Source organism: Crotalus tigris, unplaced genomic scaffold (assembly GCF_016545835.1).
Source record: "Crotalus tigris isolate CLP2741 ecotype Arizona unplaced genomic scaffold, ASM1654583v1 scf7180000023606.2106662, whole genome shotgun sequence".
Lineage (NCBI taxonomy): Eukaryota > Metazoa > Chordata > Lepidosauria > Squamata > Viperidae > Crotalus > Crotalus tigris.
The window spans coordinates 1,201,076-1,218,051 of NW_024100074.1; the positions used below are offsets into that span (position 1 = coordinate 1,201,076).

General features: G+C 44.5%; 1 protein-coding gene across 13 annotated transcripts in view; it reads left to right on the forward strand.

The window, feature by feature from the left end:
- The window catches only part of JADE3 (jade family PHD finger 3), a 166,947-nt gene that overhangs the window by 44,440 nt on the left and 105,531 nt on the right, over positions 1 to 16,976 (forward strand). For 11 of the 13 annotated variants that reach the window (XR_005553740.1, XR_005553741.1, XR_005553739.1 and 8 more), the window contains 3 exons: positions 3,333 to 3,490; positions 11,282 to 11,472; positions 15,458 to 15,669. Coding sequence is in view for 10 of the 13 variants with exons in the window: in XM_039319636.1 (XP_039175570.1) it covers positions 3,333 to 3,490; positions 11,282 to 11,472; positions 15,458 to 15,669 (561 nt within the window). In the remaining 3 variants the exon portion in view is untranslated. Of the gene's footprint in view, positions 1 to 3,332; positions 3,491 to 10,058; positions 10,772 to 11,281; positions 11,473 to 15,457; positions 15,670 to 16,976 lie in introns of those variants that run through there. The other 2 variants (XM_039319632.1, XM_039319638.1) reach the window with 2 other exon arrangements.

Sequence of the window (16,976 nt, forward strand, 5' to 3'; positions counted from 1 at the left end):
AAAAGAGAAATAACCATGACATAGTACAGTATTTACAACTAGTCGATTTACCCAAGGTGCCAGAAGAATTTAAAACTCTCCTAAATAAAGAGATAACACATTTAGAGCTCTCGGTTGCAATTAAGAAACAGAAAAATAATAAAACACCTGGACCAGATGGTATACCTGCAGAAATGTATAAAATTGCACAAGAATCTTTAAGCCCAATGCTGTTGGACTTATTTAACGAGGTTTTAACCCAAGCTAAAATACCAGCTTCATGGGAAGAAGCCTTCCTCACGTTGATTCCTAAAGAAAACACCAACCTGACACAAATTAAGAACTATAGACCCATTTCTCTTTTGAATTCAGATTACAAAATCTTCATGGCAATAATGGCACAAAGATTGGAAAGGTTCTTAGTGGATTTTATACATATTGATCAAAACGGCTTTCTATCTAAAAGATATATAAGAAACAATATTAGGACTGTTTTGGACATATTGGAATATTATGAAGTACATAATGAAAAGCAAATGTGTTTAATTTTTCTTGATGCCCAAAAAGCATTCGACAATGTAAAATGGGATTTTATGTTTAATCAATTATTGTATATGGACTTTGGGGAAAATTTCTTAAATATGTTTAAATCAGTTTACTCTAAGCAGGTGGCCAAAGTAATAATCAATGGAGAACTGACTGAGAGTTTCCAAATGCAAAAAGGCACAAGGCAAGGCTGCCCACTATCACCATTGTTATTTATATTATCTCTCGAGGTATTAACTAGAGCAATCCGGCAAGATGAACAGATCCAAGGTCTAGAAATCAAGAAAGAGACATTTAAAATACAAGCCTTTGCAGATGATTTAGTTTTTATTATTGAAGAACCACTACAATCAGGGATTAGGCTGATGGAAACATTGAATAGATACGGGGAAATAGCAGGTTTAAAAATAAATAAAGAAAAAACTAAAATGCTTGTCAAAAATATGACTAAAATACAGAAAAGTGAATTGGTTGATAGAATTGGTGTTCAAATTACAAATAAAATTAGACATTTAGGGATACAACTGACTGCCAAATGCGCTACGCTTAAAAGGGATAACTATGATAAGTTAATAGAACAGATTCAAAAAGACTTTGATATTTGGACTAACCTACAGCTCTCTCTTACGGGCAGAATCGCGGTGATTAAAATGAATGTGTTGCCAAAAATTTTATTTTTGTTCCAATGTATACCTATAAAATTAGACAAGAAATTTTTTCAAAATTTGAACAAAATGATGTGTAAATTCATCTGGCAAGGAAAAAGAGCAAGGATTAAATTAAAATTACTACAGGACTCAAAGGAAAGGGGGGGATTTGGTCTTCCAGACTTGGAGAAATATTACCAGGCCGCAGCATTAGTATGGGTAAGAGATTGGATATTACTAAAAAATAGGAGACTATTGTGTCTGGAGGGCCATGACCTACAAATAGGATGGCATGCCATATTATGGGATCATAAATATAAAGTACATAAATATTTTCGAAGTCACTATATTAGGCAAGCTCTTATTGATGTATGGACAAAAATTTGGCAACCAAATTATACCCAAGTACCTAGTTGGATCTCACCGTTAGAAATATATGTACACCCAAAATTTACTCAATTAGACAAGATCATAACATATAAAAATATTTTAGATGAAAGAGGGGAATTGAAATCCAGGAAAACCATCCACGATGAAGGGATAGAATTAGAATGGTGGGCATACCTGCAACTGCAGGCAAGATATCGGAAAGACAAAAAAGAGTTAGGTATTAAATTAGAACCAATAGAATTGGATAAAATAATTTTGGGGTCGGAGGATAAAATGATTAAAAAACTATACTATTATTTGCTAGATCAGGCAACGTACGAGGAACAAGTAAAAGTGACTATGTTGAATTGGAGTAAGGATTTTGGTCTTAATTTTGATCTGCATATATGGCAAGAACTATGGGCAAGAAACAAGAAGCTTACTTTGGCCACCTCTTACAAAGAGAACCTTTACAAAATGTTTTATAGATGGCATCTCCCACCCACAAGATTGTCTAAAATGTATACCAATACTAAAAGTGGAACTATATCATATGTGGTGGGAATGCACGCGAGCCTCCAGGGTAGAACCAAAACCAGAACTCTTTCTATTAGGTTTAACTTGACAAAGGCGTCACACATTTTATCCAGGCTGGTTTTTGCTCAAAATTGGAGGAACAAGGAAACCCCAACGGAAGAAGAGATCCTGCATAAAATTTTAATATGTGCTGAGATGGACAGGCTTACAATGATTATGAAAGACAAAACGGAACACGAATACTTCGAAATCTGGGGCAAATTTTACCGCTGGTATGAATTAAGAACTGCTCGGACTTCAAACTAATGGTAGAACTAAAAGATATACATAACTGTACATATAATTGTATATATAATTGTATTGTATAAAAGATGAGGTTTATATAGAGGTTAAGAACAAAAAATTATAAAATTATAAAATTTTTGTACTATGATAGGAACTGATAGAAAAATTCACTCTGGAATGTCATGTTTGTCCATTGTTGTTTTAATTGTATTAATGAATAAAAATTAAAAAAAAAAAAAATCAAGTCAGTCACGTGATTGACCCATTTTGTGATGGTTATGACTTATAACTTTAATGGGCAGGCTCCATTACAGTTGTAAATTGAGGAATATCTGCTAATTGTAAAGTTCTGGGCTCAATTCAAAATTCTGGTCATAAGTAAATGGCAAAGCAGCAGGATAAATGGCACTGCCTTATCAAGATCAAATCTGCTTGTCCATTAAGAATATTTTATGATGAGGGCAAATCCTCTCCCATAGAAAAGCCACAGGGCTTTGGCAAGACAGCTGGCCTTGTCTGTAATGGCTTGCACGTTGTGGAACACTGTTCCTTTTGAGGTCTGTAGCACACCATTCCTTGTACAGTTACCAAAATAATTTTATTTCACTGTGCTTTGAATCTTGTTAGATTGATTCTTTTGGACACATATCTCCATGCATTGTGTTGGGGTGGTCAATTATTTTCTGTTGAGTTTTGGTTTTTTAATGTTTTTTCCTGGTTGTATGCTGATTAAAGTCCTTAGATTGGGTCAAGTTATGAAACTGTAAATAAGTATTAGTTCTATTTCTTCTACTAAAGCAGAGATAGTAAAAAAAACCATTAATTTTGATGCCATGCTTGCTGTAAGCTTAATCATGTGGTTTTGAAGGCTTTTTTGTATAGTATATTAGTAATTTTTATCATTAAATTAAAAAAATGAAGTTTTAACGAATTATTTCTTTATCTCTTTATCTCTTCCTATGCCTTCAGGTGTTTCGAAAGGACCTTATAAGTGCCATGAAACTGCCAGACTCTCATCATATTAACCCAGATGAATATTACTTGTTTGCGGATACCTGGAAACAAGAATGGGAAAAGGGTGTGCAAGTCCCTGCAAGCCCAGAAACTATTCCAAAACCTTCTCTCAGGTATTTTTTTTTTTACATGTCTGCCTTACTAAAGCACATAATTTTTGTCCTTCCATCCCAAAGAAATATTAATATACATCTTACTATCCCTTACTAAGGGATAGTATCAGCTGCAATACATTCCATTTTGTAGAAATAAATAACATGTATTGCTTCAATTATGCAGAAAATAATAAAAAATAAATGAAGGCAGAATTGAAATTTTAATCCAGAGGGGAATGCCTGAGAAATGCTCTCTTATAAGCAGAACTGACTGTAGCAATTTGTATAGTTTACTGCAGCAGGTCTTTTTTGCAGTGGTTTTTAGGTTCTGGTGCTTCTTCAAAAAAGTATCCTGTGAAATCTTTGGGCTATTAACTCTCCTTTTTCAAAGCACCTTGTTACTGCATGTGGCCTATGGATGTCTAGAAAACCATCTTTGTAACCAGTTTGTTCTGCAGTCATATCCAGAAAAACCTCTGAATGCTTATCTAATTTCATTTCATCTAGGCATGCCAGGATAGTTCTCCAGCACTGGAGATGGATAATCCACCAAGGGTTGAGACTGTATTCCTGCCCAATCAGATCAGTCAGCCAAAGTTGCCACGCCCTTCCTGGACCACGAGATCCCAGTCTTGATTGATCTTGCACACTGGTCAGACGTTGCAAGCTTAGCTCCAGGCAAGTACAATCTCCACTGGTGGATTATTCCGCAAGCAATTAGGCAAATTTATTCTTTAATTCAACTTAAATTAATTCCTTAATTCAATTTAATTTGAATTAAATTATTCAAAATTAAAAAAAAAAATTTTTAGTGAATTATTTCCCACTAGCTGTGCATTGGGGGGGGGGGGAAGATCGGATTACTAATTAATCCAGACTGTTTAGCAAAGACTAAGAAGTATTCTCCTGCTGAGAACAGCAAACTAGGTAAGGAAGGTAATCCTTCCTACTCCCCCACTCCCCCTTACCCCCCCTCCTCATCCCAACCAGGGAAGCCGAGCCGGCAGCTAAAAAAAACTAGTTTAGATAGCTGGGAAGCGCGCACGCGAGCGGAGCCTGCGGCTGCAGCTCCGCTGAAGATACAGTTCCCCCTTTTAATTCCCTTGGGCAGCACCGGACCCATAAGGCTTCAAGACTAGCGGGCTGGAAGAGGGGCAAGGGACACACGCGGGGGGAGGAAATCCCTGGAATTCAGCACGTTCAGGCGCTAACCTTACGATAACAGGAGCCAGGAGTGCAGCCCGATCATTCAGCTCGGACCTCCATTTCAAATTTCGCGCGGATCCTTTGTTAGGCTCCACGTGGCTCAGGCAAGAAGAAGGATCACTGCGCATGCGCGGCAGCCATCTTTGCACGCGTGGTAGTAATCTTCACCACTGAGCAGGGGAGTCACTGCGCATGCGTGGCAGCCATTACCTGCGCATGCGCGGTCTTATCTCTTCTATCGGACCTTCACAGTGACTCAAGCTACCTGAATAATATTTAAATAAATAAGTAAATAAATAAATAAAACAACAAAAAACAAACAAACAGGCCTAGCTAATGAGAGCATTGTGAACGACGAAAGGGGTAAGCCCCTTCCTAGAGAGAGGGTGAATACTCACCTTTAGGATCAGAAGAGGCCTCTCTTTCAGAGAGTCCCCCAAAGGCACAGGTATTGATCTCCACCTTAGTGATCTCCATTTTCCAGGACTTGGTGTCCCTTGCTTCCAAGTACCCACTATTTGATTGGCTCCACCCGGATTCCAGGCACCCCCAGTAGTGTGCCTGTCCTTATCCGGATAACAACCGCTGGGATTCCAGACCCCTCCTATCGTGTGCCTGTCCTTATCCACAGCATTCCAAGCCAGATTCAAGGCACCCCCATTAGTGTGTCTGTCCTTATCCGTGCACAGCCATTGTTGGTATCTAGGCGCAGAGGCTGTACCTGGGTTTCAGGCGCCCCCAGTAGTGCGTCTGTCCTTACTCAGTGTGTATACTCTCCTAATACCGGGATCCCCCTACTGTGGTCCTGTGCTGTTGGAGAATGGAGGAAGCCATCATTCCCTCGACAGGAGTCTTGCCATCCACATCAGGCCTATCTGGCCCGGAAGGCAGCGACAAGGCAGCGGCTACTAAGGCCAGATCTGCCAAAAAATCTTCCAGGAAGACGGACAAACAGGCAAGCAGGAGACACCAGGCCCTAGAAAAGGAGTTCGCCAGGGTGCAGAAAAGGGCCAGGTTGGAAAAGATTCAGAACGGGGGCTTAGCTCCTGAATTACCCCTGGGAGCCTCATCTTCTCCACTGGGGGTATGGTCGACGGGGGAATCCTCTCAGTCCCCCGCGCGATGCGGGACAGGTGAGTTCTCTTCCCTCTCCCAATCTTCCTCACCATGGGTGTCTCAGGGGCCTACCGAGGCCACATTCACACCCATGGCAGCAGGACCACAACCTAGCGAGGCGCCTCCGCTACTGTTGGAGGATCGCGTGGCAGTCTTGATCGCACAGGCTGTAGACCGAGCCCTTGAAGCTAGGGCTCTGGCTCCCAGGCCAGGAATGTCCAGACCCAGAACCAGCCACCGGCAGGAAATGGGGACCATGCAATGTCCATCCTCTCCATCCGTATCATCTCTTTCCGCGGATTCTTACCTTGACCAACCAGGTACAGAGCAAGCGGTCCAAATGTCCGAAGACGAGGACGCCCCACCTGAGGTGCTCTCGTTCAGTGGTCTCTTTAACCCCTCTCTCTTTGTTACCCTACTGCGTAAGGCTGAATCCACGGCTCATCTCGGACAGGGAACTCCATCAGAACCTGTTCTTCCTGACGCGGAGGCCGACCCGAGGTTCGTGGAACTGGTAACGACTCAACATCACATCCCTGCAATTGTTCCTGAACGCGGTCAGGAAACAATAGTCCTCTCTAGCTTCCCTTCCTCTTCCAGATAACACCGACAAGAGGTTGTATAACATAGCCAAGGAACTGGAGGAGGCGTTGGAGGTACCCATGGTAGACGAGCCCTTAGGACCCTTAGTATCATCTACTGCCATATCTGGTGGCTTCTTCAAAGCCCTTAAGGCTGAGGACTGCAAATGTGAGTTCACCTACCGGAGAACACACCAAGCAGCAGCATGGGCTACCAGAGCTGCAACCTCTGCCTCTTTCTTCAGCAGGGCCACACTCTGTTGGCTCCGGCAACTACAGAACCGGGTGCCAGCGGAGGACATTCGCACGCAGCAGGAACTCAGTAAGATGGTAGCGGCCACGGAGTACGCAGCAGACGCAACACTCCAAGCGGCCAGATTCTCGGCCAGGACCATTGCTTCCAGCATCACGGGCTGGCGCATGCTTTGGCTAAAACATTGGCAAGCTGATGCCAAATCCAAATGGAAGCTGGCATCCGCCCCATACCAGGGAGGCAAACTATTTGGGGATGCGCTGACACCTTACCTAACAGAGAACAAGAACAAGCGCAAGGTCCTTAATCACAACCTCAAGAGACAGGAAAGACGCCCCGGTCACTATTCAAGGAGGCAGTCCTTTCGTGCAGGGGCAAGGTTTGGCTACTCTCAGTCATCATAGCCCTTTCAGGCCAGACAGGAGAGACAGGAGAGACAAACAGAGAGACAAAATTCAAGACCCAGGCAGCAAGCGCAAGGCAAGTGGCCCTTTCGCGGGAATAACTGCCCGTTCCGCCACTCCAGATGACTCATCAGTCCTTCTCATAGGGGGCAGACTCACCCTGTTTGCCCACCAGTGGGAAGCCACCACCACAGACGCATGGGTGATAAACACCATCCGTCACGGTCTATCCCTAGAGTTCCTCTCCAAACCCCCAAATCGGTTCCTTTCTTGCCCAACCCCCCGGAACCAAACAAAGAAAAGACTCATGAATGAAGCCGTTCAACATTTACTAAGTATTCGAGCCATAGAACCAGTGCCACTGAACCAGAGAGGCCAGGGTTTTTACTCCATACTCTTCGTCGTCCCAAAACCATCAGGGGAATGGAGAGCTATTCTAGATCTCAAGGGTCTAAATTTCCATCTGGCATATCGCAAATTCAAAATGCAAACACTACGCTCCATATTGGGAAGCGTAAGGAAAGGGGACCTCTTGACGTCTATCGATCTCACGGAGGCGTACCTACACATTCCTATCTCTCTGGCCCACCGCCGTTTTCTACGGTTCGAATACAGGGGACGCCACTTTCAATACAGGGCACTCCCATTTGGCCTGTCATCGGCTCCCAGGGTGTTCACCAAGATCCTGGCGGTCCTGGCAGCTCATTTAAGGACGATACCAGTCAGAGTCCAATGTTACCTGGACGACATACTGATCCAGTCATTGTCCACCTGGTCCGCCCTGGCGGACCTCGAACTAGTGGTAAGACTACTCCAGGATCATGGGTTCTCGGTGAACTTCCCCAAGAGTCACTTGGTTCCCACAACAAGAATACTACACCTAGGGGCCATCATAGACACAGTGGAGTGCCGAGTGAACCTTTCCCAGGAACGCCGGAACAGCATAAGGGAGTCAGTGCTCCAATTACACCGGCGCCAGTCTGCAGCGCTAGCCAGTCTTTCCAAATTGCTAGGGAAGATGATCTCGACCATAGCAATCGTGCCATGGTCCAGACTTCGCTCACGGGAACTGCAATGGTTCATGCTCCCATTCCAGAGGCAGACCCTCAGTGCATCCCAGCAGAGGGTATGGCTGCCACAACGGGTAAGACGCTCCCTTGCGTGGTGGCTGTCCCCAGCCATGCTCAGAGGTTCATACTTCAGAGAACTGAATAGGTTAGTTCTCACGACCGACGCAAGCATGTTCGGTTGGGGAGCTTACCTCCAGATAAGGTGGGCGCAGGGCCATTGGTCCACATCGGACCTTCGACACAACATAAACTGGCTTGAACTACGAGCCATTCACCTAGCCCTATGGCACTTTCACAGCTTGCTGGCACGGCAACACATGCTAGTTCTCACGGACAACGTGGCAGCCAAAGCCCACATAAATCGCCAAGGGGGCACTCGCTCCCGCTCCCTATGGTCCGAGTCCCTCCTGCTGGGAGCCTGGGCGGAACAGAACCTGGCTTCAATCAGGGCTGATCATATATCAGGGGAAACAAACACTCAGGCAGACCTACTGAGCAGGACAACAGTAGATCATTTGGAATGGTGTCTCCATACGAGGGTCTTCAAGGAAATCTGTCACCGTTTCGGTCGACCTCAAGTAAACCGCATCTCAGTCCAATGCCCAGTTGGATCAATTCTTCTCCCGATTTCCGTCCGAGGGAGCGGAACAGACAGATGCGCTCCGGAGCCCATGGCCTCGGGCTACTTTATGCCTTTCCCCCTTTGCCTCTTCTCCCAGCTGTAATATGCAAACTCCTTCAGGAATGAGCCGAGGTACTCCTGGTGGCCCCATACTGGCCAAGGAGACCTTGGTTCGCCGACCTGAGAAGCCTCTCCCTAATGGATCCTTGGTGGATCCCCTGGACAAGGTCTCACTCAGTCAAGGGGTGATTCTACACCCGGACCCGCAGTGGTTACAACTAGCCGCCTGGCACTTGAACGCTCGATCTTAGCAAGGGGACTTTGTTCGCAAGAGGTCATCAGAGTTATTCAGGCTTCCACGAATCGCATTTACGAGGCTATGTGGAAGAATTTTCAATCATGGTGCTCTGGCCACCACCTGAACATCGGGGAACTTACGGTTCCCAACATCCTGGAATTCTTGTTAAGTGGCCTGGAAAGGGGTCTGGCTCCAAACACATTACGCAGACAAATCGCCGCCCTTTCTACGATTCTATCGTGTAATTTCGGGGAGTCTCTGGGTCATCATCCTTTACTCCATTCATTCCTTAAAGGGGCAGCGAACATCAGGCCACCCACCGTATACAGGTATCCTTCGTGGGATCTATCACGGGTCCTATGGGCACTTACCAGGGCACCGTGTGAACCACTGAAAACATGTGACATCCGCTACCTAACCCACAAGGTAGCATTCTTGGTAGCCATTACGTCGGCTCGTCGTATCTCCGAATTAGCTGTACTCTGCATAAGGAACGATCTGTGCTGCTTCCACAGGGATCGAGTAGTCCTGCGACTAGACCCCACTTTCATTGCAAAGGTCAATTCCTTATTTCACAGGTCACAGGAGATAGTCCTACCGGATTTTTGCCCAAATCCAGCACACGACCGGGAACGTCAATGGCATACATTGGACGTCCGTAGGGCTCTGAGGTACTACATTTCACGGACAGCGGAATTCCGCAGTTCAGAAGCTCTCTTCATATCCTTCCACCCCTCTTCCAGGGGTCGGAAAGTCTCCTCTTCCACTATTGCAGTGGTTCTCAACCTGTGGGTCGGGACCCCATTTGGGGTCGAACGACCATTTCACGGGGGTCGCCAAACGCAGTCCGCCATTTTTTCCCCCTTTTCCTTAGCTGTGCTACTCCCTTTTATTCTATTGGCTTTTGAAAGCCAATAGAATAGACTCTCTTGAATAGAGTCTAATTCTATTGGCTTTCAAAAGCCAATAGGAATTGTCCAGGCTGTCTCTGCCCTGCTGAGCCCGCCAAAAGTCCCATTCTGCAAACGGTGCTGCACCAAGTTGAGTAGTCCTCGACTTACGACCGGTTGAGTAGTCCTCGACTTACGACCGGTTGGGGGTCGCGGCATTAAAAAGGTTGAGAACCACTGCACTATTGGAAGGTGGATCAGAGCATGCATCGCCAGGGCATATCAGATGGAGGCCTTACCGATCCCCAAACAGATCATGGCACACTCTACAAGGAGTGCAGGCACTTCGGCGGCATGGGCCACCCAAGCCTCCATTGAGGAAGAATGTAGAGCAACCACATGGGCCTCTCCTTCCCCGTTCATCCGGCACTATAGGATCAATAGGTTTTCCTCTGTAGAGGCCTCCTTTGGTAGGAGGGTTCTCCAGCAGGTTTTAGACCAAAGTTCCACACAGGACCAGGCTATTTCCCACCCTCAGGGACAATAAGCTTTAGTATGTCCCATTGGTGGATTATCCATCTCCAGTGCTGGAGAAGGGGCGTTGTCTTACCTGAACGCCTTTTCTCAGCACGGAGATGGAGAATCCACACCCACCCTTATAGGTCATGTAGGTCTAGCATAAGTTGTTTTTTGTGAGCCACAACATCTTGCTGTCAGTCAATGGCTTCGTTCGTGTCAAGACTGGGATCTCGTGGTCCAGGACGGGCGTGGCAACTTTGGCTGACTGATCTGATTGGGCAGGAATACAGTCTCAACCCTTGGTGGATTCTTCATCTCCGTGCTGAGAAAAGGCGTTCAGGTAAGATAACGCCCCTTCTATTTTGACAGATGACATCTTAACAGAATAACAATTCTAGATGTTAGGATATACCAAAACCAGATCATTACAATTCTTTATTTTATTACCTGTTATTGTTAGGGCATGCAACTATTGTCCTTGTCATCAGACTCTTATTTCAAAGCTGATCTAATGTTTTTGTATATATTTAATGGCCATAATTCAAGACAGATTTTAGGAAGTACTTTACTGTTGTTCAGTACTGATTTTGTTTATGTTTATGTTTAAGCGTACTACTGTGGCACTAGTTTGGTGGTGGTTGAACGAACCAACAAATGTTAGTGATCAAATACTGTAAGTTATCCATAGATGATCCTTTAGTAAATAACAATATTATGAAAAATTTAAAATTGTTAACACTGTCCTTTGGCCTAAGGTCCTGAAGAATGGAACACTTTGTCATTATTACTTGATTTTTAAGAATTCTTCCACCAGAGGATTTGTAGTTCACTATAATGTTTTGCTGCTTAGAATTATAGCAGAAAAAGTAAAGCAAGTACTTTATACACGGCCCAGAAAGTACATCCATTGTTCAAGCCAAGAGTCTGCTGAACCTGGCTACATCAACATTCTAGAATTGGCAGAATCAATGTGTCGATATGACTTGGATGACATGGATATCTTCTGGCTTCAGGAAGTAAATGAGGAACTTGCTGAAATGGGTGAGAAAGCAAAAGTAATAATCTGTTTAACATTTGATAATCTAACAAATGTTCTGAAATAAAATATACATACACTGATATTTGGTTCTATCATTCTTTCCCAGTATTATAGGTTTGTAAAATTTTAAAAAAATACTGGATAACTTCTGGTCTATTGAGTCATCCTTTCAGAGATATTTCCTTACCAGATTCCTCAATGCTTTCAATAATAACAAAACTTCTGTTGTACTGCCTCTTTGGAAAAATTGGGATGCATTTGGAGATGTATCTGTCTTGAAATTAATCCACGTTGAATTGTATAACACAATGATGGCGAACCTTTTAGAGATCGAGTGCCCAAACTGCAACCCAAAACCCACTTATGTATTGCCAGGTGCTGGGTGGGCGTGGCCCACTGGGTGGGTGTGACTACGGTAGTCATGGCAAGACTGGGTGGGCATGGCCAGGGTGGGTGTTGCCACCTCGATGTTGCTCCTGGGGAGGAATGCCTGTGGGGGACAGGCAGGGTTGGGGGAGATCCAGGAGGTCTCTGGCGGGTAGGATGGTGAGCAGGAGGCTCGTCCTGCAGTGCGAGGCAAGGGAGGGGGCATGGCGGGGGTTACGGTTAGGCCGCTGCTGCTTTTCCCCCCAGGACAGAGCACCCTGCCACTGCTCGACCAGTGGCGAAGGTGGAGTTTGGGAGGCAGCGGCAGGGTGTAGTCCAGGTGTGGCCCAGCAGCAGTAGCAAAGCTCGTCCTCCCCACTCAAGCGGCCACCAGCGGCTCGGCTCCATCTGAGTTGAAGAAAATGGAGGCGCAGCAGTGGGATTGCTCTCAATAAGGCGGGCGCACACGAGCGAGCAACGCACCCGGCTCTTATTGTTTGAGAGCAATTCCGCTGCTGTGCCTCCACTTTCAACTTGGACGGAACCGAGGTACCAAAGCTGCTGCACCGGCTGCCTCCCCCTCCCCCCCAAGCAGCCATGATTCCCCCTCTCCAGCCAGGCAGCCACCATCCCCTGACTCTGGCCGGCCGACTGGCACAAAACCTCACCACTCTTCTCCTCGGCGGCAGCAGCCTAATGGACCTGAGCAAGCTGCTGGCGGGGCCGGCTTGAGGCATGGGGGATGGGGAGAATTTTCGCTGACAGACTCTTTAACTTCTTAAAAGTTTACTTGATGCAGAATGCATATTCTTCCCTTTCTACATCGAGTTAAACAGTCTGGTAGCGAAAATCCATTAGGCTGACGCCGCCACCTCGACACCTGACCTGCCCAGCACAAAGGAAGCAAAACAGCCGGCTAGCAAGCCCCGCGTAGAGGTGGTAGAGCACACCCATGCCCAGCAAGCCAAAGGCCATCCCGAGCGGGGAAAGTCGGATCCCCATTGGCGCCATGGCCCCCAAGTCCCAGCCAGAATTGCGTGCCCCCCTGTCTCTGCTGGGCATGGGTGGCCATGACATCGATGGGGATCCGACTTTCCCCGCTCGGGTGGCCTTTTGCCTGCTGGGCGTGGGCATGCACCTCTACGCGGGGCTTGCTAGCTGGCTGCTTCGCCTTCTTTGTGCTGGGAGGGGCTGCCACACGGGGCGACAGCAGCCTGATGGACCTGCGCAAGCTGCTGGCAGCAGTAGCTGTGCCCGTGCCCACAGAAATGCCACAGGTTCGCCACCACATCCAAAAACAGAAGAAATGGTTTATGACATTTTGTGTCTGTCATAAACTATTGTATGATAATTTTTAGAACATAACATAATTTATAAAATTTGTCAGTTCTGCAGGAGTCATGGGTCATGGGTCCCAAATTTTGGACACATTCTGTAAGTTAGCCCATACAAGGTACCTTAGTTGAAAATATTTTATCCTGTGATGCACGATTTCACCCAGAAAAGATAGTTTAGTAATATATAGATCTACAATTTGTTTTATACATAAAGATATTAATATGAATTGTAAAATCATGGTAAGTACTACTAATAATATACAGGTAATCCCCAAGTTACGAGCATTCACTTAACGCTTGTTCAAAGTTACGTGTTGAGCACCCCCTAGTGCTTACAAGCAAGTCCTGAAGTTACAAATATTGCAGCACCACAGCAGCCATTTGTCGTTACGAACGACCGCAGTAGCTCTGCAACATTCACCCTGGTTATTCCCTCCCCACCCCCACCCCGGGTCTCCCTAGGCATCAGGCTTTCAATACTCACCCCACAAAGATCGAGATTCTTCGCTTTCTTGGCTGCTCCAGGCCTTTGGCTGATTCATATAGAATGGAGGCCTAAAGTAATGCAACATCATGCGAGAACAGTGGGGTGAGATTTCATGCTACTGATCTTGCGTGATTTCATGGTACTTTAGGCCTCTGTTTCTCTGCAACAGAGAACAGAACTGAGGCTGGGGGACGCTTCCATGTACCTCCGGAGGCTGGATCGGGGCTCTAGAGGCCTTTTCTAGGCCGCTGCAGCCTGGATTTGAGGCTGGGAGATGCTTCCGCGCCCCCTGCAGCCCAGAGGCCTCTTCCAGGCTGCTGCCAGTTGGATTTGAGACTTGGGAACACTTCCACGCCCCCTCTGAGGCCCTATCTGGGCTCCGGAGGCCTTTTCCAGGCAGCTGCCACCCAGATCTAAGGCCAGTGAATGCTTCCACACCTGTCTGCGACCCTATCTGCTGCCTGGATTTGAGGCTGGTGAATGCTTCTGCAGCTTTCCCGCGGCCCGATCAGACTTGGAAAATGCCTTCGGAGCCCGGATCGGGCTGCAGCGGATTGTGGAAGCATTTCCCGGCCTTAGATCCAGGTGGCAGTGGCCTGGAAAAGGCCTCCAGAGCCTGGATCGGGCCACAATGGGGATGCAGGAGTGTCTCCTGGCCTCAGATCTGGGTGCCAGCAGGAACCATAGCAGAGAGGAGATGGATCTTTTCCAGGTGAGTCCAGTGCAGCAGGAAGGAAGGGGTATCTTAGTGGGTTGGGGAGGCCTTGGGAGCCTGTTCCATCAATAGATCCTCAATGGCCTTCCCCACCCTGAGATACCTCATGTTCGCTTAATGAGCCACGTGCATTTTAACGAGCAAGGGAGTAATCTCGTTCAAGATACGATATTCACTCTACGAGTTTTCGAGTTACGAGTGGAGTGGGCAGGTTCCATTACAGGTAGTCCTGTATCAGCTAGCTTAAAATTAGTGGCATCCAGTAGAGTACATCATAATTCTTAGCAATCATGTGCTTAACAGCTTATTTCATTAGTTTGGAATTATACAAACTGATATAGTAATGGTTCTGATTCTTGCATCTGTTAGTGACAAGTTATTTTAAAGAGATTGCCTCCTGACTAGTGCTGTATTCACCTACATTTACATCTGTCACAAACTGCCCTTTTCCTCCGTTCCTAATTGGACAGGCTATAGTAACAAGGTTTTTGGGACTCAAGGCAGTATTATAAGGCACAATAAGATTTGTATATGAGAGTCATTTGTCTTTATACAACCAGAATGTAAGCTTGCTGAACACTTTTTTTAAAGTGGAGTTTAGAAAATACCTACTAAATGTAGATTGGGCTAATTTGAACTATTATTTTATTATTATTTACATGAAGTTTCTTAGCTTATTGATAGGAGGCATAGAACAATAAATTATCTCTTATCAGGTCAGGATTACAAATCAAAAAAGAAAGAAATATGAATATTGTGTAATTTTTGGAGGAAGGTATTTGGCCCAAGATAGAACTGCTTTGTCTTCTACCTCCTTTTTTTTTTGAAAAAAATCTTGCCCTAATATCATATCTTCTTTATTATTCTTGGCACTGTGGTTTTTCACCTTTCTTCCCATGGTTATGGTGGACAACAACTAATTCTACAAACAAAAACCACTCTGATAAGCCAAGTTAAAGTGAAATCAGTAACATGTGTGATGCTAAATGGAAATTATATTTTGAAAATGAAAGATTTGAAGAGACACAATTGGGGCACTATTCAGTGTAGCAATTTTAATGGTTACTTTTACCATTCGGCAGGATATGGACAGCTTGATGAAAATACCATGGAGAAATTGGTAGAAGTCCTGGAACGTCACTGTCATGAGAATATGAACCATGCCATTGAAACAGAGGAAGGGCTTGGTATAGAATATGATGAAGATGTAATCTGTGATGTATGCCGATCTCCTGATAGTGAAGATGGAAATGATATGGTGTTTTGTGATAAATGTAACATCTGTGTGCATCAGGTTTGTTAGGTTTAATTCTTTGCCAATATGAATGCAACATTCAGCCTTTTCTTAAGAGTAAGGATTTTTAAGTGTTTTTTAAAAATATGCTAAGAATAAGGAAATGAAATTTTGTTATGTAACAGATGACTATTAAGTATAATAGAATCTGTACACTATAAGCTCTGTTGTATCAGTAGTTTTGGAAGTTAGTGGTAACACTAGCAGAACATTGTATCAATAATACATAGAAAATATTACTGAGTACCAAAATGTACTCTGATGAAACATGCCATCAGGAAATATCCCTGATAGAGAACAAAGAAAATAATAGCAATAAAAGGAGAAGACTCCAGGGATCCAAAATTTATCATAGAAAATATAAACATTATTATGAAACAAATGGAAAATGTGAACAACAGCATGAATGAAGTGAATGAAAACTTACAGTAAATCATTGATGTAAATTGTCATAAAAGAAGGGATGTTAAGACAAAATTTTAGAATTAGGGGAAGAATCACATTTAAAAAAAAAGTTCAAAAATGTGTCATAAGTCAGGAGAAAAAATTGAAATGCAAAGAAAAATTGTTAAATAATAGATGTAGTGAAACTGAAATATTGGAAGCTAAATATATGCATTAAAAAGAAATGAAATTACAGTATACACAAACTATGAATATATTATATACCTGGAACAACTTTTTGTATTGTATTGTATTTGTTTGTTTAGCTGATTTATATAGGTTACATTTGGGACATTTTACAATAAAATAGATAAAACACATATAATTAAAAAAATAGAAACCCATAGCAGCTGCCATTAACATAACCAGAACCAGCTCCCTCGCATACCTGGGACTCCACATTGAGACACAGACCGAACTTTTCAAGGCCTTACAAAAGGCAGGCACTATAGCAGAAAAGGCTTGCCTGGGCTCCACCGGCTGTTATTCCTCAGCTGCTGGTACCCAGAACATGCTCCTTGCCAGATTGAGTAAGTAACTCAGTCCCAAGCCATACAGGTCTTTAAACATAACTACCAGCACCTTGACCTGTACCTGGGCACACTGGAAGCCAATTCAGTTGTGGCGCAGTGGTGGTACATTTGTTGAATAACTGGCACCATTAACAAGGACAGCCCCATATAGAGCATGTTGCAGTAGTATGGTACAGTCCCCCAGTATATCATGATATTATAATTATCTAAACATGGATATACCTTTTGTGTACAATATATAGTGGAGTAAATGCAAACAATTTAAAGAATAAAAGGCGTAGGATCTGATTATACTGTATATGTAAAAATATTGAATATTTATTCAATTTA